The sequence below is a fragment of the Hemicordylus capensis genome, chromosome 1 (genome assembly GCF_027244095.1).
Source record: "Hemicordylus capensis ecotype Gifberg chromosome 1, rHemCap1.1.pri, whole genome shotgun sequence".
Taxonomy (NCBI): domain Eukaryota; kingdom Metazoa; phylum Chordata; class Lepidosauria; order Squamata; family Cordylidae; genus Hemicordylus; species Hemicordylus capensis.
The window spans coordinates 277,382,492-277,409,454 of record NC_069657.1 but is presented as its reverse complement, the minus strand read 5'-3'; the positions used below and the strand labels follow the sequence as shown (position 1 = coordinate 277,409,454).

General features: G+C 41.1%; 1 protein-coding gene across 8 annotated transcripts in view; it reads right to left on the bottom strand.

Annotated features, from left to right (window-relative positions):
• The window catches only part of NBAS (NBAS subunit of NRZ tethering complex), a 304,433-nt gene that overhangs the window by 42,952 nt on the left and 234,518 nt on the right, over positions 1-26,963 (bottom strand). For 4 of the 8 annotated variants that reach the window (XR_008313691.1, XM_053285448.1, XM_053285449.1 and 1 more), the window contains 4 exons: positions 17,941-18,162; positions 16,001-16,203; positions 13,121-13,210; positions 2,064-2,259 (listed from right to left, as the gene is read on the bottom strand). Coding sequence is in view for 5 of the 8 variants with exons in the window: in XM_053285448.1 (XP_053141423.1) it covers positions 2,064-2,259; positions 13,121-13,210; positions 16,001-16,203; positions 17,941-18,162 (711 nt within the window). In the remaining 3 variants the exon portion in view is untranslated. The other 4 variants (XR_008313692.1, XR_008313694.1, XM_053285451.1 and 1 more) reach the window with 4 other exon arrangements.

The window sequence follows — 26,963 nt, the reverse complement described above, 5'->3', positions numbered from 1 at the left end:
ATTAAAATTAAGGTGCGTCTTATAGTCCGTAGCGTCTTATAGTCCGTAAAATACGGTAGATAACTAGCATGTAATTAAATAATACTTCCTTTTCCTATTTGAGTTACAATGGTTGCAGTGCTAAAACAGAAAATACCCACTCTGTCACTGTTTGTTTAACTCCAGATTTCATGAAAGAGGGTCCCCCTGCTTTTTTTAAAGCATGAGAGTTTTTTTTTTTTTTTTTTTAAGCAGATCTCAAAAAGATCAGTAAAAGGAGAATTCTTCTGATTCCGTTCTGGTGCAGTTTTCATACCAGGGCTCAACGATTATACTATATTTGCTTTTGTTATGGTCATTTTTGGAATTATGGGCATTAAACATTTCCATCCTTCTAGTTTAACAAATATAATGCCCATGCTTTTATTTCCAAGATAGTATTCTTTTAAAACTATTTATACAAACCTCATAATAATTCATTTTGATCACATTCTATACCCGGCAGTTGAATATCTCAGCAGAGCAACTGATACACATTACTTTGATAAACATAAAAACATGGTTATATGCTTTTATCCTACAGCTGAATAATGTGAGAGAACACCATAATCTCTATATTCTATATCAAAATAGACTACATGTGGGGTGGGCGGGGGAAGGAACGAGTTTGGAAGGCCCTCCCAAACAGTATGGCTTTAGACATTACAGAGAAACTGGAAGAAATGAGCTCTAGCTTAGGTTCACTAAAACATTTTGAGCTCCCCCTTCCCACCCTAATAATCTGTTTCACAAGTAAATGTACAGAAATAATTTCACAGCAGGCGTACAACCTGCTAGGATGTGTAGATTGCAGTAGTACTACTACATTGGCAATAGGGCAGGAATAGAGCAGAAAATACCTCAACCTCCTGCAAAGCCAGGCACTTGGCAACTTAACAAGGGAGCAACTTTTTCTGAGAAGCCAGACTGGGATGAGAGACCTAGAAGGGTGTGGTTGGCTCCCACAAATCCAGTGTGGATCTCAAAGGATACACTGCCAGAGAACATTCCGTTCATTTTAATGGGTTATCAGTTGACAAAGGCACTGCTCTTTCAGAATCTTATCTCTCCCTGGAACATCACAATCCATTCAAGTGCCTCATGCTCTCACTCTAAGAGGGACCTCACCCCACAGGTTGAAAATCACTATTCAAAAGTTCAAGTTTTGGGAAATGTCTGTGAATTTCCATTTCAGAAACTAAACAGGAAGTACAAAAAGATGAAGCACAAGGCCATTCTTTTTCCTTTTCTCTCTTCTAATGTGTATATTCTGTGAAACCAGAAAGTGTGCAGATCTGAGCGGAATCTATGAGCTACAGGGTATTTTATTATTATTTTTATTTATTTGGGCCACCTTTCAAACCACAAAGACCTTTGCAATGGCTTACAAGTTTTATTTAAAGTCACAAAAATCCTATCAATAAGATAACCAATACTATAAGGATAGGTATAAAAAGCAGGATAAGCAGCAATTTAAAATTGATCTATACTAATTGCTGTTCAAATGTGGAACAAAGAGGACAGAATTAGCCAGAAGATAGCAGTAACTGTCCCAGAAAAATATGCACTGGAAAAATGTTCTATAGCCATGCCTCATCACAGAGGGCTGGTTCTGACCATACTTTGTCAGCCTGGCCCCGGGAAGACACTTGATCTTGTAGCCTAAGCTCTGAAGATGGGGGCGCCCAGAGAAGGATCTCATCTTTCAGAGAGGTTTATATGGGAGAAAACAGTTTCAAGGGTGTATATATTCACCCTGAAATTGGTAATGACTAAAGTAGCCCCAGCTTCAGATTTGTTTCTAATTTTGTTTTTTATTGAAACACATTGCTCAATTAAAAGGCCAAAAGAAACAATACCTGGCAAATAACCCATAAAAATAAAGCACATTCAGACATTATTCTCAGCATTCACAAATTGTTCCATCAAGGCCAGAGATATTTCTTAAGTTCTTGTCCTTTACATATATTTTTAAAAATCCAGTGGATGATCTCTACCATCATTGGGTTTTTAAATGGCAGCCACCACAACATGATATTGCCTACCTGAATCTTAGGCCAACAGGCTCTGAGAACAGCCTGCGTTCTGAAGAGCACAAGGAGTTTGCTGTCCTCATCACTGAGGTGAAAGGCTTGCTCCAAGATCTGCAGCACTTTAATACGAGGCTTCACTGGCAAAGAATCATTGCCACAGAAAGGTCTAAGCCAATCCAATAGATCATCTGAAGAAATCAGATTCTCCCTGAAATAAAATTAATGAAGTCACATCAATGTCAATGATGTCCATCCATCCATTAAATCCATCCTAAAAACAGTTATTTCACATAATACCCGAGTGCTGTACAAGTAACTCATGAGGACATAAGAAGGGTCTTGCTTGATCAGGCCAAATGTCCAGCATCCTGTTTTACATCATTACCAACCACATGTCCCTGGGAAGCCATCGATGCTAAGTGGCCCTCAACATATCTTGTGGCAGTAAGTTCCATACATTAATTACATACTGTGTAAAGAACTGCTTTCTTTTGTCTGTTCTGAATCTCTTGCCAATCAGTTTCACGGATGACCCTGGGTTCTAACACAATGGGAGAGGAAGAATAACATCTCTCTCTTTCTAGGAAAAGTGTATGAATCTTCCCTTCTATTGAGTCAGATCATGGGTCCATCTAGTTCAGTGTTGTCTACAGCAGGGTTCCCAACTTTTGATACTCCAGGTTCTCAACCTGTGGCACTTCAGTTGTTGCTGAACTAAAACTGCCATCATTCTCAGCCACAATAAATTGTAGCTGGGGATGATGGGAATTGTAGTTCAGCACAACTGAAGTGCCACAGGTTGGGAACCCCTGGTCTACACTGACTGGCAGCTGCTCTCCAGGGTTCCATACAGGAGTCTCTCCCAGCCATACCTGGAGATACCAGGGGCTGAACCTGAGAAATTCTGCATGCAAAGCAGATGCACCACCACCATACAATATCTCCCAACTCCAGGGGCCTCACCACAATTGCTAATATGAGCCCTGCAGCCTTGGAGGGATGCCTTTGCTATCTTCCCTGGCCCCAATATTGCTCACCCCAACTCTGAACCAGGAAACAAACAAAAAACCCAGTGAGTGAAGAAGCGGCAAGTGAAGGGCCAGTAGGGGAAGCAGAGTGGTGAGTGAAGGGGTGGGGGGAGTGAAAGGGCAGTGGGGTGCTCCTGGGTCACCTTCAATCTGGCTATGTCACTGCCCAACTCATCAGAAGTAACTTTTGTCATAGTGGTGTTTTTAATCTTCAGAAACACAGAAATATATCTAATGTTGCTTTGCGCTGATCAGAGACCGTAATTAAGATGCCACTACTATTACCAGAATGTCTCTATTTAAAAATAAATTCACATAGACTGTCTTATTGAAATGTAAGTAGTAATTATATGGAGGTGAATATATAAAAAATTAAACAACTGATTGCTACACTATAAATGAATCTTCCACAGTATGCTACACCAGCTCTCTAGAGTTTACAAACAGTAAATATGAGTTCACAATGCTGTTTAACATTTACATGAAGCCCCTGGGAGAGGTCATCCGTAGGTGTGGGCTGCGGTGCCATCAATATGATGGTGACACCTGGCTTTACCTATCTTTTAAGTCAGCAGACACCAGGGAGGTAGTGGATGCTCTGAACTGGAGCTTGGAGGTTGTACTGGACTGGATGGGGGCAAACAATCCATATAAGATGGAAATGCTCTGGGTTGGGAGAACTGATCATCCGAGTAATTACATAAATCTGGTCTTGGAAGGGGTCATGCTCCCCCTGAAAGACAAAGTCTGCAGCCTGGGGGTGCTTCTGTATCCAACACTGTCTTTGGAGGCGCAGGTGGCGGCGGTGTGCAGAAGTGCCTTTTACCAACTACGGTTGGCATGCCAGCTGCAACCCTACTTGGAGAAGTTGGACCTGACCTCAGTCACTCATGCGTTGGTAACATCCTGATTGGACTACTGCAATGTGCTCTACGTGGGGCTGCCCTTGAAGTCTGTTCGGAAGCTTCAGCTGGTTCAGAATTCTGCCGCAAGGATGCTCATGGGTGCAAGTCACTTCATGGGTATTACACCCATCCTGTGTCAGCTTTATCGACTACCGGTCCGCTTCCAGACTAGATTAAAGGTGCTGGTATTAACCTTTAAAGCCCTACACAGCTTGTGGCCGGGGTAACTGTCGGACCACATTCGCCCATATGAATCTGCCGATCTTCATCTCAGGCCCTGCTCATGACCCTGCCACTAACAGAGATCTGGTTGGCGGGGACTAGAGACAGGGCCTTTTCGGTTGTGGCCCCTCGGATTTGGAACGACCTCCCTGAAGAGCTTTGCCATACTCTCTTCCTCAGTGTTTTTAAAGAACATCTTAAAACACACCTTTTTAAGGAGGCTTTTAAATATTATTTTGTTATATTTTGTAGGTTCTTTAGCTTTTTATAATTTTCCGCTTTAATTTGAACCTAATAATTGTTTTTAATCTGACTTTTTTTTAAAAAATATTTTATTACTTGTATCTGTGTCTATGTTATTGTTGTAAGCCGCCCTGAGCAGTATTGTACTAGAAGGACGGGGTATACATATTTTAAATAAATAAATAAATAAATTCACAAAAGCACCCCCACAGATCTCTTCATAAGGCTTCATAAAATAATCCTTTGATAGATTAAGTGCTGTCAAGTCGGTGTTGAATCTTAGCAACCACATAGATAGATTCCCTCTAGGATGATCTGTCTTCAACTTGGCCTTTAAGGTCTCTCAGTGGTACATTCATTGCTGTCGCAACTGAGTCATCCACCTTGCTGCTGGTCGTCCTCTTCTTCCTTCACTCTTTCCCAGCATTATGGACTTCTCAAGGAAGCTAGGTCTTCACATAATGTGTCCAAAGTATGATAGTTTGAGCCTGGTCATTTGTGCCCTGAATGAAAATTCTGGATCGATTTGTTCTATGATCCATTCGTTTGTTTTCCTGGCTGTCCATGGTATCCTCAAAAGTCTTCTCCAGCACCAAAGTCCAAAAGCGTGAATACTTTTTCTATTTTGCTTCTTCAAAGCCCAGCTTTTGCATACATAGAGTGTCACTGGGAAAACCATGGTCCAAACAATTCTTATCTTTGTAGGTATAGACATGTCATGGCATCTAAATCTCCTTTCCAAGGTCTTCAATGCATCCCTACCAAGTGCTAGTCTGAGGCGTATTTCTTGAGTGCTGGATCCTTTATTGTTGATGGTCCATCCTAAAAGGCAGAAGCTATCCACCACTTGAGTGTCTTCATTGTCAATTCTGAGGCTGGTTGCTCTACCCATTGTCATTAGTTTAGTCATCTTTACATTTAGTTGTAGTCCCATCTTTTCACTGTGTGCCTTAACATTCACTACTAGAGCTTGTAGAACATCCACATTCTCAGCTATCAGAGTGGTGTCATCAGCATAGCGCAGGTTATTGATGTTTCTTCCTCCAACTTTAAAACCACGCTCATCTTCTTCCAATCCAGCTTCTCTCAGTATATAGTTCAGCATATAAATTGAATAAATAAGGAGAAAGTATACAGCCTTGTCTTACTCCTTTGCTGATCTGGAACCAGTCTTTTTCACCATGTTCTGCCTGGTCTGTGGCTTCCTCTCCTGTGTGTAGGTTTCTCATGAGAACAATGAGATGTTCTGGGACACACATTTTCCTAAGGACATTCCACAACTTGACATGGTCGATGCAATTGAAGGCTTTTCTGTAGCCAATAAAGCACATATTGGCTTCTTTTGGGTATTCTCTGACTTTCTCAACTATCCAGTGTGCATCGACAATGATGTCTCTTGTTCCTCGGCCTTTTCTGAAACCAGCTTGAACAGCCAGCATTTCCCTTTCCTTTCCACGTAGGGCTCTAATCTGCGTTGGATGATCCTGAGCATTATTTTGCTAGCATGTGAAATTAATGATATTGTGCGGTGATTTACACAATATGTTAAGCCTCCTTTCTTTGGTATGGCTATGTAGACTGACTTCTCCCAATCTGTTGGCCACTGTGTTGTTCTCCAGATTTGCTGGCATAGTTTGGTTAGAGCCTTGACTGATTCTTCTTCTGTTGCTTTCCATATTTCTGTAGCTATTCCATCAATTCCTGTAGTCTTCCAACTTGGTAATGACCAGAGTGCTGATCTAACTTCATCTTCCTGTACTAGAGGTTCTTGCAAGTGGGGAATATCTTCTAGAGTATCTTGGATGTTGACGTGCCTGCTGTACAGATTTTCAGTATACTCTTTCCATCTTTGTTTGATTTTCTCTGAATCAGTTACTATCTGTCGTTTGGCTTCCCTTAACATACCAATTAGAGGTTGGAACCTCCTTCTGAATTCAGAGATCTTTTGGAAAACTTTCTGTGTTTTTCCGTGTCCATTTCCATCCTCAAGATCTTTACAGATGTCATTGTAGTAGTACTCCTTGTCTCTTCTAGAAGCTTTCTGAAATTCCCTATTAAGTTCCTTCCTGAGGTCTTTATGTTTCTGTTAATGAGGTTCAGAACTTCAAAGTGGTTCATGATGTTTTCCTTGAAAATGGTGGGTACATTCTCAAGATCATACCATGGAAGTGGGAGAGCTTTGTTTTTTGGCTTCAGCTTGACTTGTAACTTGCACATGAGCAGTTTGTGATCTGTTCTACAATTGGCTCCCAGCCACATTTTTGCTGTTATAACTGAGATCTTCCACCTCTTTGCACCAATAATGTAATCAGTTGGATTCCTGTGTACTCCATCTGTTGAAGTCCATATGTATAGGTGCCGCTTTAGTTGTATGAAGAATGTGTTAGCAATGAAGAGATCACTGGCTTGGCAGAAACTAAGAAGTCATTCTCCTGCTTCGTTTCTGTTTCCTAGGTCATGCAGTCTGACTGTGTTTTCCTCTTTACCATTTCTAACACTGGCATTCCAGTCTCCAACAACAGCAGCACATCTTGCTTGCATGTTCTGTAAATTTCAGACTAAACTTGAACATAAAACTCATCAAGTCCTCTTCTTCTGCATCGGTCATTGGGACATAGACTTGAAGAACTGTCATCTAATTGATATTAGTCGGTTACTGACTGCATTGTACCCAAGGACTGTCATTGTTATATCCTTCCTGACTATGAGAGCAACACCTTTCCTTCTTTGTTTTTCGTGTCCTGGGTAGTAAATGGTATGATTTTCTGACTGAAAGTGTCCTATTCCAGTCCACTTTAATTCACTGATGCCCACGATGTCAATCTGTAGTAGATTCATTTCATCTTTCACTGTGTCACGCTTTCCCATATTCATGATTCTTACGTTCCATGTTCCCATTGTAATTCTGTCTTTGCAGCTTCGGATTTTCTTTTCACGCATGGCAACATCAGCTACTTACTTATAAAGCCAAAACATCAGCTGCTTTACTCATAAAGCCAAAAGGCTTTAATCTAACAGCTTCATAAACATCACTGGTAGTTTGAGAGATCCTCAGCTCTTCCTCAGTAGCATGTTGAGTGCCATCCAACCTGAGGGGCCCATCATCCAGCACTACATTGACAATCATTTTGTTTTGTCTATCTAAGTGGCTTACCGATCTCTATTGTCATCTAAGTGAGAAATTATTTTTTTAACAATAAACAGATGTCAATTGCACTATAAGCTCACTGGGCATCCTCAAGCCCTTGGTCATGCTTGCAGTTCTTTGGATCCTACCCCCATGTTGCTCTCCCCAACACCTCACCCTACAAGCAATTATTTAGGCTACATTTGTACAAATTACATGAAAACATGTGCTTCATAGCACTTTGCTTTAGGGAACATATATTGGACAAGATACATCAGTCATATCTACAGATTCTTTTACAAAGCCATTACTACACTTCCTAAGTTTACAGGGATACACCAGAAACAAGTTAACAATAAGCTCACACTCCTATTTTCTTTTAAAATTTTTGTGTGTATATAATGAATGCTTAAATAAAACAGTCAAATATTTGATCGAAACACTCTAATCAGTAAGCAAAGGTGCTATGTCTATTTTCAAATTCATCTTATAAAGGTTTATTAAAAAAAATCTGTTAGCAGTTACAAGATCAATGGACCAAGAAACACACACACCCCACCCCACCACCCCTATAGAGAGAGCTGAACATCAACAACAGTATATTTCCATTCTTACAAACCGAAATGCCTCAGGGGCAAAATATTTAGAAACAACAACAACTAATCTGCCTACTTTCCTTTCACTATAATCTTTATTGATAATTACCAACATCTCCCACAAATGTTAACGTGTCCACCTTCTTGAATTGGGGTTGATGGCATCATCATGAACTATGCCGTTCAACTGTACTAAATTTTGTCCAAATAGGTTTCCACTTGCACCTCAACCGTTTGTGCATCTGCCATCTTGAATTGAGGTGGATGACTTCATCACAGACTATGCTATTGAGGGATCCCTACAACTTTACCAAATTGAGTTCAAATTGTTTTCCACCTGCATCTCAAAGGTTCATGTGTCTGCTATCTTGAATTGTAGTGGATTTATTTATTAATTATTTACTAATCAAATTTGTACACCGCCCCAAACCTTTGTCTCTGGGTGGTTAACAACAGCATAAAACAAGTTTAAAACATATACAAAAACTAAAAACAATTTAAAAATAAACCAGAAATTAAAAACTAAAAATTTAGGAAGCTAAAAAAGCTTGGGCGAAAAGATGGGTTTTCAAGTGTTTTTTGAAAATTGCCAGAGATGGGGAGGATTGTATCTCAGCAGGGAGCACATTCTACAACCTCAGGACAGCGACTGAGAAGGCCCGTCTCTATGTAGCCACCAAACGAGTTGGCGGTAACTGGAGACGGACCTCCTCAGATGATCTCCATGGGCGGTGGGGCATGTAGTGAAGAAGATGCTCTCTTAAATTCCCAGGGCCTAAGCCATTTAGGGCTTTATAAGTTATAACTAGTACTTTATATTTCGTCCGGTTACCTATTGGCAGCCAGTGTAGCTCCATCAGCAAAGGAGTAACGTGGTCTCTCCGAGATGACCCAGAGACCAAACTGGCTGCTGCATTCTGAACCAGCTGAACTTTCCGGACTACGTACAATGGCAACCCCACATGCAAAGAGAACTGCACTTGCATAATGACCTCTTGCATTACTAGAATTCTCTTTCCATTCCTGGAAGGAGCTGCCAACTTGACGGAAAGTTCAAATCCCATCCAATATCTGTGTTTTCAACAACTCTAGATCCCGAGGGATTTTATTCCAGGACTACAGAAATAGTTTATCTTCTGAAAACAAAAGCCCTATTCTTGCATTATGTTCTATGCACGCAAAATCTGTGTACAGTGTACACATACACAGACCTTTTTGAGGGTACCGTTATTCACACATTATGTTCAGCACAATTATAGTACAGGTCGAGAATCTTTTATCTGGACTGCTTGGGACCAGAGGTGTTCTGGATTTCGGATTTTTCTGGATTTCGGAATATTTTCATAAATGAGGATTTTCACACTCTTCTCAATGGGATCGCACTCCTTCCCGCCTTCCCCTCTCTCAGACCGCCGATTACAGAGCTGCCGCTCCAGCTAGGGAATTCGTCAGAGCTCTGGATCGGCTGCTTTCAATCCCATCTCCATTCGGAGCGCCATTGCAGATGGAGCCCGGGTGCTGCTTTGCCTCTCTGGCAAATCATTCCTAAAGAGACCTGCAATTCTAGTATCTACAGGTGCACATTTTCTGACTGCAAAGCATTCTCAACAAAGTAATGAACTGTTGAGATTTCAAAGTTCTCTTAACTTAGAGACTTTTTGCAAAGGAAAGGTAGTGATCTGGCAGAAAGAATTTAACAGAATGTTGGCCAATACTTTAACTTCCAGGAATAATGGCTTCTTCGCCTCAAACAAATCTGAGAAATGTTTTGGTCAAGGGTCCTATATGAAATATCAGTCTTGCAGAAAGTACAAATAATATACAAAAGGCTTTACTGGGTCTTCTTCACAATCCTTTTGGGTGTGAGGATCAAAATTAAAAGCAGGCACATAGGAATGTCTTTTTAAAAAGAGTAAGATCCTTTCAGTGATGAATATGATCTCAAGGTTTAGAAACAATGCACAACACAAAGAATACTACACTTATGGGTCATACTAGAGTCAAGAAGTTCTTTCCCACTTCTACTCCATTATTTTGGCACATAATGGTGTGCATTCTCACATTCTGTATCTACCTTATACTTACAGACATTATGAATTTAAACACAACATGTATGTTGCACAAAACAAGACCGACCCTAAACTGGGAAGAAAAAGTATACACTTCATATATATAAACTCTCAGACTTCAAACTTTGATGCAAAACAACATATTGCCTTATCCTCTGGCTTTTCCAGTACCTCAAACTCCCTTCTACAGTTTGAGACAGGCTTATGTAAAACTGAGACTCAAATGATGATCTGTCTCTGTAAGTACTGACTGAAACTGAGTTTGCACCCAGTAGGGCTGGCAGCCCTAATTTGAGAAGATGAATTTAATTCATTGTGGAAGAACATTGTGATAAAGGAATTTAATGTTACTGAGATGGGCTCATTACTTCAAACCAAAGAAGATCTGGAGAAGTTAAAGACAATGGTAAAACAGTGACTGATGGACATAGATAGGTAAAATGACATCACCAGGATTTCAGAGTGTAGTAAGAGGTGGTATCAAGATTAGTGAAGTAAACTGGCAGATTACATTACATCTCTTACAATTCCATCTCATAGGAGAGCATTTGTGCATGCAAGATTTGATGTACTTCCCTAAGCAGTTTCAGAGGGAAGATTTGCCAGAATTCCTTATGAAGAGCACAAATCCCCTTGTGGTGCTGAAGCTGTTGAATCCATTGATCATATGCTCTTATACTGTAAAATGTATCGGGATGCTCAGAGAGAATTAATAACCCCATTAATTGAAAAGCTATTTGGTCGGTCCAATGATTTTTATATTTCCTGGCTTTTGTCTGATCAGAACATTGAAACAACATATAAAGTTGTGCAGTTCTGTGCTATTATTTGTAGAATTCGTCGTCAAAAGAACTGCCTTCCACTTTCCCCCCTTTTACTAATTATTTTAATTTTAATTTGTTTTAAGACTGCATTAAAGATATTAAAGTTGAACTAGAAAAATGTTATGTGATAGGCTGGAAATGCAATGCACAGGTTACTAGAAGAAACCTTTTTTTCTTTACTAGCTCCAAATGACTATATATAAAAATGTGTAAATGATGTTCTTTTAGTCATTGGCAATATTTCAAACAGACACTAAGTTTTTCAAAAGCAAAGAAACTCCAGATAGAATGTGATTTATATTATAACTAATGTTGCTATATTCATCCTAACAAGACAGATGGGAAAGTAATATCAGTCAGAAAACACCAATTCAACCTGTCTGGAAGCACTGAAATAATATAATCTGACAGTTTTAAGTCATCATTTTGTGAAGACTTCAGAATTTATTTAGTCTCCGTTATTCTCTTTACATTCCATCTCTCAGATAAGTCATGCTAAATTAGAAATGATGCTTCTGACTGAGCAGAATTCAAAATATAAATTAAAAGTTGAGAAATTAAAACAAAACTGTTGAGACCCTGGTTTCAGAAATTAGGCAAGCTAATTTTTCAAATGATGGCAACTTCCTGAAGACAGCAAGTTATATTTAATTTCCTACAACAACTGAAGGATATGGAGGTAAATAACACTTCATTAAATGCAGATTTCTAATCTTGATCATGGTCATATTGATACTTCAAAGATGTGAAAACAATAATTCCATCTTAAAAAAATATTAGGAATCTAGAGAAATAGTAGTCTTACTGTTGGGAATTCTCTCTGGTATGATAAACCCTTTTTCATTATAGCAGAGTGCACAGAGGCACAACAGCGGAATTTAGTTAGGCATGTGTGTATGCTGAGAGTAAAGTAACTTGGAGCTAGTTCATAGTTTCAAATCAATATAAATGGTATTTATTAGAGAACTCCATTCTGGATAGGAAAGTGAGGAGTTAGGATCTCTAATCTATCTAGCTAGCTGGATGCAGAGGGATTCTGCATCTCTACACACATGGTGCAGGGGAGAGGAACTTGCATGTTGCAAGGTAGAAGGAAGGGAAGAGAAAAGGAAAGAGGAAGGAAGTGGTTAGAAGGAAGGAAGTGTCCCTGAGAGTAGCAATCTACATTCCAAAGGGATAGTGTCAGAGCAGTAGAGAAGGGATGACCAGTGTCTTGACCCTCTAGCCCTCTGACTCACTAGTCTGTCCTCCACCGTCATTGAGACAAGAGACAGTGCAAAGTCCTTCACTTCCAACACTTACTACAGGAGAGCATAATGTTTACTGTAAGAAACTTTTATGTCTACTGAAATAAATCTGGCTGGATTTTAGCTGAGCAAAATAAAGCGATTAGCTGAACTCATTTACTCAGCAAGCATAAGTAGAACCAATTGAAAAAGCCTCAAAACCTAGTTCTGATATAAGCTTTGGAATATTTCAGTTCTTTGGAGAAAGTAATAGTATGAGAGAAGTGTTTGTACAGTGCGGTGTATATGCATGTGTACATGTGAGAGATATAATGGGCCAGTTCAGATGAACAGCCCCACAGCAGCCCTACATGCAGTAACATCAGGGCCACTGGTGTGAACACACCCACCCCGACGGGATCATGGCATGTCCTTTAATCACGTGTGAAGGGTAATCATTCAAATTGCTGCTCTGCAAGTGCTACAAAACCTTGTTTAAACAGAGTTTTGCAACCGTTAGAGGAGTGATTTGAATGACGTGTCGTGTTGTGTCGTAAAGGACGTGTCATGATAATGTCAGCAGCATGTCCTTGAGTAACACTGGGATGCGTGCATTTGCGCCAGTGGCCCCGACATTATTATGTGTAAGGTTGCTGTGGGGCAACTGTTCATCTGAACTTAAAATTTCATCCACTGACCAGATAACTGAGACTGCACAAATACATGTGCATCAACACTGTGACATCTTACCATAACATCTGGACTAAAAACATCTTACAAAGGGCTGAAAACTGTAATCTTGTCTGTGATACATCCAAGAGACTCTTACCCATTCTCAGAACTTGTGTGGACAGCAGAGACAATACCCTCTAATATCTGGAAGGAGTTTTTTTTGAGAGACCATTCATCACTACTTCCACTGTCAAGGGAAAACAAAAACAAAAGTTTGTCAAAAGGTCACTTTGGAATGCATGTTTCCCAATACTTACAGACTATAATTTTGTGTGATTTATCAAATAGTAAATCACTGCTAATTACACATATATCTTCTGTATTATTGCCTTTCATCACTGCCATAACAACTGGAAAAAGGAAATATGAAGCAAAAACTCAAGACTCACCCCTCTACACTTCCAAGAGGATAGACTGGAATAACTAATTTGTATCAAATCCACTCTGGGAAGAGCAGAAGGTTCCAAGTTCCCTCCCTGGCTTCTCCAAGATGAGAGAAGATTCCTGCCTGCAACCTTGGAGAAGCTGCTGCCAGTCTGTGAAGACAATACTGAGCTTGATAGACCAATGGTCTGACTCAGTATACAGCAGCTTCCTATGTTCCTAAAGTTCAAAATCATCAATGCTTTTTCTATCTTGCTTCTTCAAAGTCCAGCTTTTGCATCCATAGAGTGTCACGGGAAAAACCATTGTCAGAACAATTCTAATATTTGTAGATGTAGACATGTCACAGGATCTAAATATCCTTTCCAAAGCCTTCACTGCAACCCTACCAAGTGCTAGTCTGCAGCGTATCTCTTGACTGCTGGATCCTTTACTGTTGACGGTCGATCCTAAAAGGCAGAAGCTATCTACCACTTCAGTGTCTTCACTGTCAATTCTGAGGCTGGTTCCCCTCCCAAGTCCTGCTATACTGCCTCATCATGGAGGGCGGCGGGGTGTTCCTGGGAGGGATGAGTGAAGTACCCCGGGAGGTAGAGTCCCAGTAGGGTCACCCAAAGCATGAAGGTCATTCCGGCTGCACAGCTAAAGCAAGCAGGCACCTATTTTGGGCAGCAGTGATACAGGAAGGTACTGGAGGCGGACGATCACTTCAGTGACAACGACAAAGGCATCATCTCATACTGCGCGGGAGAAGGCAATGGTAAACCACTCCTGTATTTTACCACTCCTGTATTTTTTCATGAATTATACATATCTAAAAAACATTTCCCCCCTCTTTATTCAACATGGTTGTTTGTTTTTGCTTTCTACAACTGAACCTAGAAAAAGTGAAGCAGCTTCAAAGTACTGTGGTAGGTCTTGTTTTGCAAAGTCTTCAATGCTAAATGTGCTAGTCTGTGACTGGAACACATCTGCTTTCCATCACACTGGTGACACCAGTGTCAACAAGTTTAAAAAGATGTCAAGCAGCTTTGCACTTACTATAAGATGCTCAACACATTTAAATCCGTTAAGGAGCTACTCTAATTTCTCTCCATCCATGTGTCAAGTCTAGACAAGAGCTGCATTCACATTAATAAAAGCACTTCTGACAGGAACAAATCGTATAAAAGCCAGAGTACCCAATCTATTTCCTTAGACGTTTGCCAGAGTATAAGTCTCTTTCAGAAGATATTCTTGTACTGGTATTGACCTCTAAGGTGAAAGAAGGGAGTGAAATACACAGGGCCAGGCCATGACAATTTACTGCCTAAAGTATACTGCCAAATTGTGCACTCTTTGCTCCCCTCCATTAAAATTACACACACAAACCTGCCATAATTCCTTTCAAATATATTCCACTTTTCATTTTCTGTTAGGAAGGAGGGAAGAAAAGCAGCATGGTGTCTTCCTTTCCTTCATCAACAGGCCATCCACGGTGGGTGTGCACGCACATGCACAGCTGTGCCACTGGAAGAAGCCCACTTTGCTTTGCTTCAGAATAAAGCCGGCCCTTCATTTTGTAGGCAAAATGAAGAGTGAACTTCAAAAGGTACACTGGGACCCAGTACATTTCAAGTCAAGAGACTCTTCTTCAGGGCAATTGGGCAAGGCAAGTTACTAGCTACTTCATAAAATAGTGGGCAATACTGTTTCAGTAGTTCATCTAAACAACTTGCTTCAGTTGCCCTAAAGAAGTGTCTCCTGATTAAGTACATTGGCATCAATAAATTCTAAATTAAGTGCATCTTTGAGGATTCTTCTCATTCACTAACCCTACATGACTTGGAATCCAAATACCTTAAGGAACACTTTTGACAATACATACCCAGGATAATTTGGGAATATCTGAGAATGTGCTGTGCAGAATAACTTCTGAAGTAAAGCAGGTTGCTTTATCTTCTGAAGTAAAGCAGGTGGCTTTAAGGAATGGTACTTTCTCAGCAGCCATATTTGCACATTATGTTCAACACACATACAATCTGTGCACAGTGTACACATATACAGATCTGTACTCATGCATAAATGCACATATAGTGGTACACTTCCTATCTGAATCCGGCATTTAGGCCTGTACCCAGGTTCACTTTTAAAGTGAACACATTTAGAGTCATTCACACAAAAATGTGTACACCAATACAGAATTTGCACCCATGTACAACATAATGTCCAAATAAAGGTAGTGACTGCCTCCATTGTGGAACCTGCTTCCTAGAGATGGCAGCCTTTCACTAGTGAGTTTACAAAAGCCAGCCAACACAGAGATTTAGGTTAGCTTTTCTTGATGAATTTAAAGCTGATATTTTTTGATAATAGGTGTCCGTGTTTTGCTTCAATTGTTTTATTGTAAGTTTGATGAGACGCCTTGAAAACATTCCATAAACTATAAGGTAGGGCTTAAGTTTCTAAATAAGGAAATGTGAGTTTAAATGTTTCAAAGGATATGCCTTATAAGAGGGTTGACTAGATGGGTCTTATTTAAAAAGGCAGCCTAGGAACATAAAGGAAACTGAATATACAAGCTTTAAAGCTAAAAATGTGCAATTTTACTCACCTTAAATTATCTACAACTTTGTTTACAGATGTCTGTACTATATCTCTGGTTGAGAGTCCTAGATCCCCAACAGCAACTTCTAATAATTTCTGTATCATATCCAAAGGCTGACCATCCATACACATAGTTACAGCTTGCTCATTGATTTTTTCCTTTTCTGACCGGGATAGGTCATACAGATATCCATATTCCTGTAGTATGTTCTGCAAAGAGAGATATTTTAAATAAATATAGGACAACCCACTTTATTACATATTATAGCGAATATGTCCACATTAATTCAAAACACAGATTTCCTTGCTGAGGAAGACTCATGAAAGTAAATTCTAGAAGACACTTAAACAGAAGACTCTACACTGTACACCAATAAATTATGACAGAAGCTATTATTTCCACCATTGCTGAAATATATTTTAGGAACTAACTATATAAGACTCAAAGTTGTGTTAGAAAAACACATTACACATTTTTGGATTCATTTAGTAAAAACAATGGAGGCTTTTTTTGTTAAGTTGGCTTTTTCTACAAGCCACTCTGAAACATCATTTAAATTATTATTTTTTTTAGAAAACAACGACCATTCAATATTACAATTTAGGGGGGGGGAAACCCAAATAAATATAAACATTTGATAAATGACAATCCACAACATCAAAATCATTCTTATACAAATACATCTTTCCAAACTTAAAACTGAATTGTTACCTTAATTTCATAATTTTTAGGATTCAAAAATAATAGGCCATGTCCAATCGTAAATAGATAAAATTATATCTTTTCAAATATTTAAAGAATAGGTTAATGTTTCAGCTGTTGCTATATAACAAAGTTTATTATACCAGTCCTCTAAAGATAACATTCCCTCTCTCCAATTTTTAGCCATGATTAGTCTGGCTGCTATTAACATATAGGATAAGAAGTCTTTAGATTTTAATGACTCTTGTTCTCCTGAAAAAATACCTAACAAGGCCAAAAAGGGGTCCGGTCGAATCTGCTGGGCGGTGATTTTTGCCATCTGTTTCCCAGAAAATCCTAGCACTTAGGCACATCCACCACAGATGGTAATAAGTCCCCTTCTCCTTACAATTATTATTCCAACGATCTAGTAATTATTATTCCAACGATTCTAGTAATATGAGCTAATCTCACCGGGGTCATATACCATCTATGGATTATTTTAATATAATTTTCTTTCCTTATGCTGAAACTGAATGTAAAGACTTACTAGACCAGATTTCCCCCCCACTCTCCTTTATTAAAGACCTTTAAGTCAAGCACATCTTCCAAACTGATTTTAATCTGGTTAGAAGTTTTAATTCTTCAAAATCATTTGATTTGAAAAGGTTTGTGTATGGGTTTTTTCTTACTTAGCAATATATTTTGTTCTGAAAGGTGAAACAATACAGGGGCACAGCGCTACGCAAGGAGAGCAACAAAGCATGGTAAGGAGCTTCCTCCTGCATCCACTCCCCCATTTGGCCAAAAGATCAGCATTTGTTCGCATGTTCCTGGCGACGGGAAACCTAACCCCCAATTCCCCATTGAAACAATGCCTCGATATTCATAGTTTCCATATCTGCGGTACAATCGTGGAATGGAATCCCCACAAATATCAAGGTCCTTCTATATTTACTAAAAATAATGGGTAGCATCCACAGCAGTGCTCATGTAGGGGTTTAAGCCATTTCCCCTCTCTATTCATTTCACTGCAACCTCCACAGTCCCCCAAAAGCCATTCCTAAGGGATGTGGGAACCTCATCAAGTGTTGAATGTAGCGTGGTTGCCTACATGGGGAGGGGAGAATTCCCAGAAATTGGAAAGAGATGCTCCCCGTGAGCAGTGGAGGAAACTCTATCCGGTTTCTGGGTTATTACAGATTGTAGAGTTACAGATTGATAACTGCAACCTCGATTTGGTTAGGCTATTTTTTCTCATTTACCTGGTCACTATTTTTCAAGTAGGAAATAAAGCTATGACTAAGTGTTTCCAAATGAGCAAGAGACTGCTGCAGATGATTCAGAGCATCTTCGTAAGTAGCATGCCTGCTAACCACGCCTCCTGTGCCGTCCCCACTAGAAGTTCTTTTTCCAGCTTTTTCAGCAATGTGTTTCACTGACTTAATAGCCTTCTTCGTCATCTCTATCCGAGAATCAACTGACAGCTGAGAAAAGATAATGCACATTTAATCATAAATTGTCATTAGCAGTCCATGGGGTGCTGGATGCTCTAAACATGAGTCAGGGTAGGAGAAGCTGAACAGTGTATAATCACTGATTAAGAGATTGTCTTTGCTTATAAAGAACAACAATATGCACAGCGGGGAAATGACTTGATTAGCAAGCCAGAGGTTGCCGGTTTGAAACCCCACTGGTATATTTCCCAGACCATGGGAAACACCTATATCAGGCAGCAGCAATATAGGAAGGTGCTCAGAGGCATCATCTTCTACTGCATGGGAGATGGCAACAGTAAACCCCTCCTGTATTCTATTAATGACAACCACAGGGCTCTGTGGTCACCAAGAATCGACATCAACTTGATGGCACATTTTACCTTTACTTTTACTTCCACATACTTTATTATGGTTATAGACGAGATTACAAGCAATGATACAATCTAGAAAATAAGCAAGGTAATCAATAACAGAGGTAACAATACTAAGATACTAAAACAATTACTTCTAAAATATTACTTTTAAGATTCCAGGACAAATATGGTCATAGTCATGGAGGAGCTACCAGAATGTAGAGCCCTTGTGGCTAAGAAATAAAGTTTTGCTACTTGATACGTGATGTTGGAATATTTATCAACGAAAAGATACATGTCATAAAATTCATCTGGACAGACTGGAAATCTTTTTAATAAAGGCTGAATCAACTTTAACTGAGAATCAGAGTAGAATATGCACCATAAAAGGACATGAGCAGTTGTCTCAACCTTATCAGAGCCACATGGACATAATCATTGGGAAACTGGAATTTTATGGTACCTGCCATCTACAAAGGCAGAGGGGAGAGCATTATGACGAGCTCTAGAAAAAGGCCCATCGATATTTAAAATAAGTGAGTGATGATACGTAAGCTACTGGGAAACATCTTAAGCACTCCCTAAGAGGTTGATATATACTTGAAGCTTGGCTTAAATAGTTCTGGAACTCTATATCCCAGACTCATTTAATAATACACTTGGCCTTATCAAATCCTGAAGATAATAAATGCTCAGGTGAGAGGCCTGAGAAATCAGTCCAATTGGAGTTAGATTTAGCCTTAACCATGCAGTCAGAATAACCAGCCAGGCTTTAGCTTCAATACGAACCAGCTCAGCCTCCAATCTCAAGGCCACATTAGGAACACATCTAGTGGTTAAGAACAGAAATCTTAAAAATCCAGAAGGTACTTTTCAAGAGACCCAAAGTTGGAATAAGGGCCTAGTTGTGCTCCATATAGAAGTTGTGCTGTTGATTTTGCTATAAATAATTTAATGGCAGCTGGAAGAAAAATTCCATCCCTGAGTTGGATGAAATCTTAATATGTCCATAGCACTTATTTGGGCCAGGGAAGAGACAAAGTTGACTTGGGCAGTCTTCCATTTAGAAGCCTGGAAAACAACTCCCAAATATTTGAAATTGTTCATTTGCTCTATGTCACCATTTATGAATCTTAAGGCTATTGGGGGGGAAAAAACCCATGACCTTTGTTTTTTGATGGTTAATAGCCAACCACTCCTCCTTATAATGCTGAGCAAGAGCCTTTAGATCTCTCCTAAAGCCAATCTGGGTATGAGACAAAACAACAGCATCATTAGCATATACAACCTTGTTTGACCCCCCTTAAAGGTCATAATTGGATTAGAGAGTTGACCAGCATGGTTACATTGCACTCTAATTCTAGTATTATCATAGAATTTATATATAAGCAGCAGCAAGCATTTGTCAGCAGTTGAATTCTTAAGTTTACGTTTAGACCATAAGGAAACTCATGAAGAGTCTAAGGCTGCTCTGAAATCCACATATGCAGCAAAAAACAAAGAGTTGGAACTCTGTGCATATCTCTGCTAAATGCTGTAAAACCAGGCAATGATCTATTGTAGATTGGCCCTGAAGCCTGCTTGCTCAGCCTTGAGTATATCCTCTTGATCAAGCCAGTCACAGAGCTTCTAATAAAAATATCTCACATACAATTTGCTAATTATGTTCAAAAGACTTATAGGTCTGTAATTAGCAGAATAATTTCTATTGGCTTTTTTGAAAATAGGGACAAAACACCCCAGTCATCTGGGATGTGTGCTGTATTGTCTATATATGTAAACAATGATGCTAGTATGAGAGCCCACCAGTCTACATTGGCCTTTATTAAGTCTGCAGAAATGAAGTCATTATCAGAAACTTTACCTAATTTTAGCTGGTCTATTAACTGCTTATTCTCAGTAACCGATGCCAGTGGTCCAACGTTGTATATGATCAGCAACTAGATTGTAGTACAGGCATCTCTGTACAATGAACAGAAATAAGACTCCCATTTCCCTACTGGTATACCACAAGCCAACCGGGACAGACCAGAATCTGGTTATCTCTCAGTGATTAGGGATGTGCATGGAACTGGATTGCCCAGCTTGGCTTAAATCCAGAGTGGATTCGAGCCACCTTGGGCGGCTCGGGCTTGAGTGAGCCCAGCCTGGTCCAGCTGTCAAGTCAGCTCAAGGGGCATACTTGTAAAGGGAAATCCTGCAGTGATTCCCCTTTACAAGTAAAGGGCTGAATGCAGTTGTGGGGGCGGCGGGGAGGGAGGGAAAGATAACATTGCTTTTAAACTTTCTTTACCTTTAACATCAAGCCGACTCCTTCCACCCCCTTCCTGGCCTCCCAAATGACAGAGTGGAAAAAATTGGCCGCAGAATGGCCGGCCTGTCATTTGGGAGGCCGGGAGGGGGTGGTGGTGGAAGGAGCCCCACCACTGTTTCTGTTGCCCCGCCAGCACAGCCATCTGTACTAAGCGGCTTGAAACAGGCCACAGCGCAGACACTGTGTCACTTGGGAGGCTGTTGGGTGGGGGGAGGAGGCACCTCTGCCTCCGCTGTCCCCACGTCTGCCTTCCTGGCTTGATTTTAAAGGTTACAAAAGTTTTTAAAAATGATAGAGCGAGAGGTAGCAGTACAACTTCAGACGTTTTTGGAGGATGCAGCGATTCCCGATCCCTTCCAGTCTGGGTTTCGGCCTGGGTGTGGGGTAGAAATGGTCCTTGTCACCCTGGCTGATGATCTCCATCGCCAGTTTGATAGGGGAGGGTTGGTGCTGCTGTTGCTGTTAGATCTCACAGCAGCATTCGACACTGTGGACCATGATATTCTGGTCCACTGCATAGCTGATGCTGAGATTCGAGGCCTTGTTGTGGCCTTGTTGGCCTTGTTGTGGCTGCGTTCCTTCCTACAAGACCGGGGATATAGGGTGGCAATGGGCGATGACAGATCTCCACATCAGGTACTAACATGTGGAGTCCCCCAGGGGGCTATTCTCTCGCCCTTGCTGTTCAATATTTATATGCGGCCGCTATCAAAGCTGGTGAGGAGTTTTAGGCTAGGGTGCCACCAATATGCAGATGAAACCCAGCTTTTTCTGCTGATGGATGGCAGGGCTGAGGACACCACAGCCCAGCTGACCAGGTGTTTGGAGGCGGTCACAGACTGGCTGAGGCAAAGTCATCTACGGCTTAATCCGGATAAGACTGAAGTTCTGTGGCCGGGACCGAAGAGGTCGGGGGAATTTTCAATTACTGACTTTTGATAGTGCTTGTTTGATACCTCAGCCTACTGTGAAGAGCCTGGGCGTGATTCTTGATGCCTCTTTGAATATGGAGGCACAGATCATGGAGGTCGCTCGAAAGGCATTCCTTCAGTTATGCCAAAAACGGCAGCTGGCCCCCTATCTGTTCCCTCTGGACTTGGCCACTGTGATCCATGCGACGGTCACTTCCAGGTTAGATTATTGCAACTCGCTTTATGTGGGGCTGTCACTGCGCCTAACTCGGAGATTGCAACTGGTGCAGAATGCAGTGGCCAGGGTCCTTACTAAGACGCCTTGGCAAGCTCATGTGACACTTTTGCTTGTTCGGTTGCACTGGTTGCCGGTTGAGTCCTGGGTTAAGTTTAAGCTATTAACCTTAACATTTAAAGCCCTACACGGTACGGGCCCTCCATACTTCCAAGACCTCCTTGTTCGATATGTCCCTCGTTGGTTCCTGAGATCAGCCACACAGGGGTGTAGCTATAATTGAGTGAAATGGTTCAAAGAACAGGGGGCCCTAGCTCCTGAGGGCCCTCCCTATTTTCTTCATTATCTCCCTCACTCTTGGGGGCCACCAAGAGAAGGATGAACATGGGCCCCCTCTCCCCTAGCTACGCCTCTGCAGCCACAAGTAATGCCTTGGTGATCCCGGGCCCTAAGGATATTAAACTGCAATCAACGAGCGCCAGATCCTTCTCAGTGGTCGCCCTGACTCTGTGGAACGGTCTCTCAGATAATATCAGAGCTCTCCTTGATCTGTTGGCCTTTCGTAAGGCATGTAAGACTGAAATGTTCCGCCGGGTGTTCGGTCGCTGAGATAGCTGATCTTGTAATCCATGGTTATTATGTCATGTGGAATGAGTATTGTATAGGGTTGTGGTTTATGAGGCTATGTAAGATATATTTTTATGAAATTGTGTTGCTGTGTATGTTATTGCTTGTAAGCCACCCTGAGTCCTATGGGAGTTGGGAGACATATAAATCTAACTACACTGAGGGAAATAAATATTTGATCCCCTGCTGATTTTGTCCGTTTGCCCTCTGACACAGAAATGACCAGGCTATAATTGGAATGGTAGGTTTATTGTAGCTGTGAGAGACAGAACAACAACAAACAAACCCTCAAAAGCCGAGTGCCCAAAAGTCAGCGATGGATTTGCATTGTAGTGAGGGAAATAAGTATTCGATCCCCTTTCAACCAGCAAGATTTCAGGCTCCCAGGTGTCTTTTCACTATATGCAGGTAACGAGCTGAGATGAGGAACACCCTCTGTAAGGGAGTGCTCCTAATCCCAGCTTGTTACAGTACCTGTATAAAAGACACCTGTCCATAGAAGCAAGCAATCCAAACTCACCACCATGCCCAAGACCAAAGAGCTGTCGAAGGATGTCAGGGACAAGGTTGTAGACCTGCACAAGGCTGGACTGGGCTACAAAACTATCGCCAAGCAGCTTGGTGAGAAGGTGACTACAGTTGGCACGATAACTCGCAAATGGAAGAAACACAAAATAACTGTCAATCTCCCTCGGTCTGGGGCTCCATGCAAGATCTCACCTCGTGGAGTTGCAATGATCATGAGAACGGTGACAAAGCAGCCCAGAACTACACGGGGGGAACTTGTCAATGATCTCAGGGCAGCTGGAACCATAGTCACCAAGAAAACAATTGGTAACACAGTACGCCGTGAAGGACTGAAATCTTGCAGTGCCCGCAAGGTCCCCCTGCTCAAAGCAGCACATGTACAGGCCCGTCTGCAGTTTGCCAATGCACATCTGAATGATCCAGAGGAGAACTGGGTGAAAGTGTTGTGGTCAGATGAGACCAAAATCGAGCTCTTTGGCATCAACTCAACTCGCCGTGTGTGGAGGAGGAGGAATGCTGCCTATGAGCCCCAAAACACCATCCCCACTGTCAAACATGGAGGTGGACACATTATGCTTTGGGGGTGTTTTTCTGCTAAGGGGACAGGACACCTTCACCGCATCGAAGGGACGATGGACGGGACCATGTACCGTCAGATCTTGGGTGAGCACCTCCTTCCCTCAGCCAGGGCATTGAGAATGGGTCGTGGATGGGTATTCTAGCATGACAATGACCCAAAACACACAGCCAAGGCAACAAAGGAGTGGCTCAAGAAGAAGCACATGAAGGTCCTGGAGTGGCCCAGCCAGTCTCCAGACCTTAATCCCATAGAAAATCTGTGGAGGGAGCTGAAGGTCCGGGTTGCCAAACATCAGCCTCGAAACCTTTCTGACTTGGAGAGGATCTGCAAAGAGGAGTGGGACAACATCCCTCCTGGGTTGTGTGCAAACCTGGTGGCCAACTACAAGAAACGTCTGACCTCTGTGATTGCCAACAAGGGTTTTGCCACCAAGTACAAAGACATCTTTTGTGAAGGGATCGAATACTTATTTCCCTCACTACAATGCAAATCCATCGCTGACTTTTGGGCACTGGGCTTTTGAGGGTTTGTTTGTTGTTATTCTGTCTTTCACAGCTACAATAAACCTACCATTCCAATTATAGCCTGGTCATTTCTGTGTCAGAGGGCAAACGGACAAAATGAGAAGGGGATCAAATACTTATTTCCCTCACTGTAACTAAATAATAATAATAAAAGGGCAAGGCTACCTTTTTCCTCCTCCATCTCCTGTATTTAGCTCTTTGGGGAAACTTGCTGAATTCCCCTTTATGTTGAGCCAGCTTGTGAGATGGGAACTTAGCTCAACTCACCCTCAGATCTGCACCCCTCAGTTTGGTTTGATGGTGAGCCTTCGAGCCGAACCAGCTCACACATCCTTAGCAGTGATTCACCCAAAAGAGCAGAATTATTAGTTTGGACTGCTTCGATCAAAAGCTGCCACGTTAATGCTAGAGAGGTCCGTTTCTTCCTTCTCAAGAGAGCTTTATAATTTCTTTTCATTGCCATCATGGTTTGTCTAGAACTGGGTGTAAATTGGTTTTATAACAAACAAATATAAGAATTAATTAATGCTTTCTTAGCAACCATGTCTTAGATAAATAACTGTGCTAAGCTGGCTTGGAATTTGTCTTGACACCAAACACCTGAAGCTACTGAATGAGCACTTCATATAATTCCACTACACTTTTGGCTGGGGGAGTTGGTTCTGTACACCTCTTTAAGATAGATGTATACAGGGAATGGCTGTCAACATAATTATACTGTTTAGCAACTGTCTCACTCACCTGACCATCCCATTTAAACCTTGAGGAATCAACCGCCCTGAGCCATTTTTGGAGGGGCGGCATATTAAATACATACATACATACATACATACATACATACATCAACCAATACGTCAGGTTGATGCCTACATGGCCCTTTCAGAGGGTCACTTGGAAAACTGCAAAAGAACAAGGGAAGATGGTCACTTTCAGGTCTAACTATAATTTCAAAATGGGAGCTCACGGGGGTGGGGTGTCAAATTACGGGAGGTTATCAAATAATCTACTGCTGAGAAATTCCTGCTGACCAAAATAAATATTGACCTGGGTGGTCTTGCTGGACAGCTCCATTCAGAACAAGGAGTTCTTGCTTATTTATTCACCATTTGGGCTAGGCATAACCCAGCAACACTGCATACAATAATATGTTAAATACAAAAGTAGATGAGCAAGAACGTCTTGCTGCTTAAAAAGAGCCATTCCTTTCAAATTCTAATCCAACATTAGCTCATTTTTTCTATGCCTCCATTTTCTTGATTGATTTCATTATCAAACTTTAAAAGTTCTTCTGTAAAACAACCTTCTCCAAAAGCATAAGAAGTCTGTAGCAACAACTCTGTACTCTTCAAAATTGCTTGACAAATTTCTTTGAACTTACCAGCTGGAACTTTTCAGCTCTTATTGGAAGATATTTTGAGTCATGTTAGCCTACTGTTCAAAAGGGGTGACAAACAAACAACCAGGCAATAGGTGGCCTGTACATTTACATTTCCCCCCAGCAAATCCATCACAAAGGCACACAGTGGTTTTCAAACAATTACACATTGCAGCTCTCATTATGTTCCTATGATTCTTGGAGCCAGTTCTTCCAACTTGCAGAGTTAGCACGGTTTCTCAGGAAACTGGAGCATACTGCACCCCAAGCTGACTCTGGTCAATGTGCCACAGAAATGTGATGGCAGCCAGAGAAACGAGACGCCAAGAGGTACCCATGTATTATGGAATCTTTTCCAGTTTCACTCTTGCTCCTCAATCTTAAACCCTCCCCACAGTAGCGAAGAACATGTTACTGAGGAAGTCTGCTCCGCATGTTCTATATTCATCGACACTGTGACAACTGATCTGAAGGAATACAAATGGGTTTTCCTTTTCAAAACCAAGGTTGGGCAAAAAGTATGGGATAATCAAAATTTAAAAACATTTTTCGGTGCCGACACACATTGGCACAACTACTGGCATAAATGAGGCCTTTGAAAACCAGTCCAAATAAAGATTATAATAGAGTGCATCTAAACTAGCTACACAGAAGTGAGGTATCCATGGGAACACATTTCTGAATATCCTTGAGTTAAGGATTTCAAGCACCCAGATAATGTAGTCAGGAGTTCACTCTGTGGCTGGTTCAGACATGCATACAGGTGAAACTCGGAAAATTAGAATATCGTGCAAAAGTCCATTAATTTCAGTAATGCAAATTAAAAGGTGAAACTGATCTATGAGACAGACGCATTACATGCAAAGCGAGATAAGTCAAGCCTTAATTTGTTATAATTGTGATGATCATGGCGTACAGCTCATGAGAACCCCAAATCCACAATCCCAGAAAATTAGAATATTACATGGAACCAAGAAGACAAGGATTGAAGAATAGAACAATATCGGACCTCTGAAAAGTATAAGCATGCATATGTATTCAGTACTTGGTTTGGGCCCCTTTTGCAGCAATTACTGCCTCAATGCGGCGTGGCATGGATGCTATCAGCCAGATGAGGTATTATGGAAGACCAGGATGCTTCATTAGCAGCCTTCAGCAATTCTGCATTGTTTGGTCTCATGTCTCTCATCCTTCTCTTGGCAATGCCCCATAGATTCTCTATGGGGTCAGGTCAGGCGAGTTTGCTGGCCAATCAAGCACAGTACACTGTATACTTTTCAGAGGTCCGATATTGTTCTATTCTTCAATCCTTGTCTTCTTGGTTCCATGTAATATTCTAATT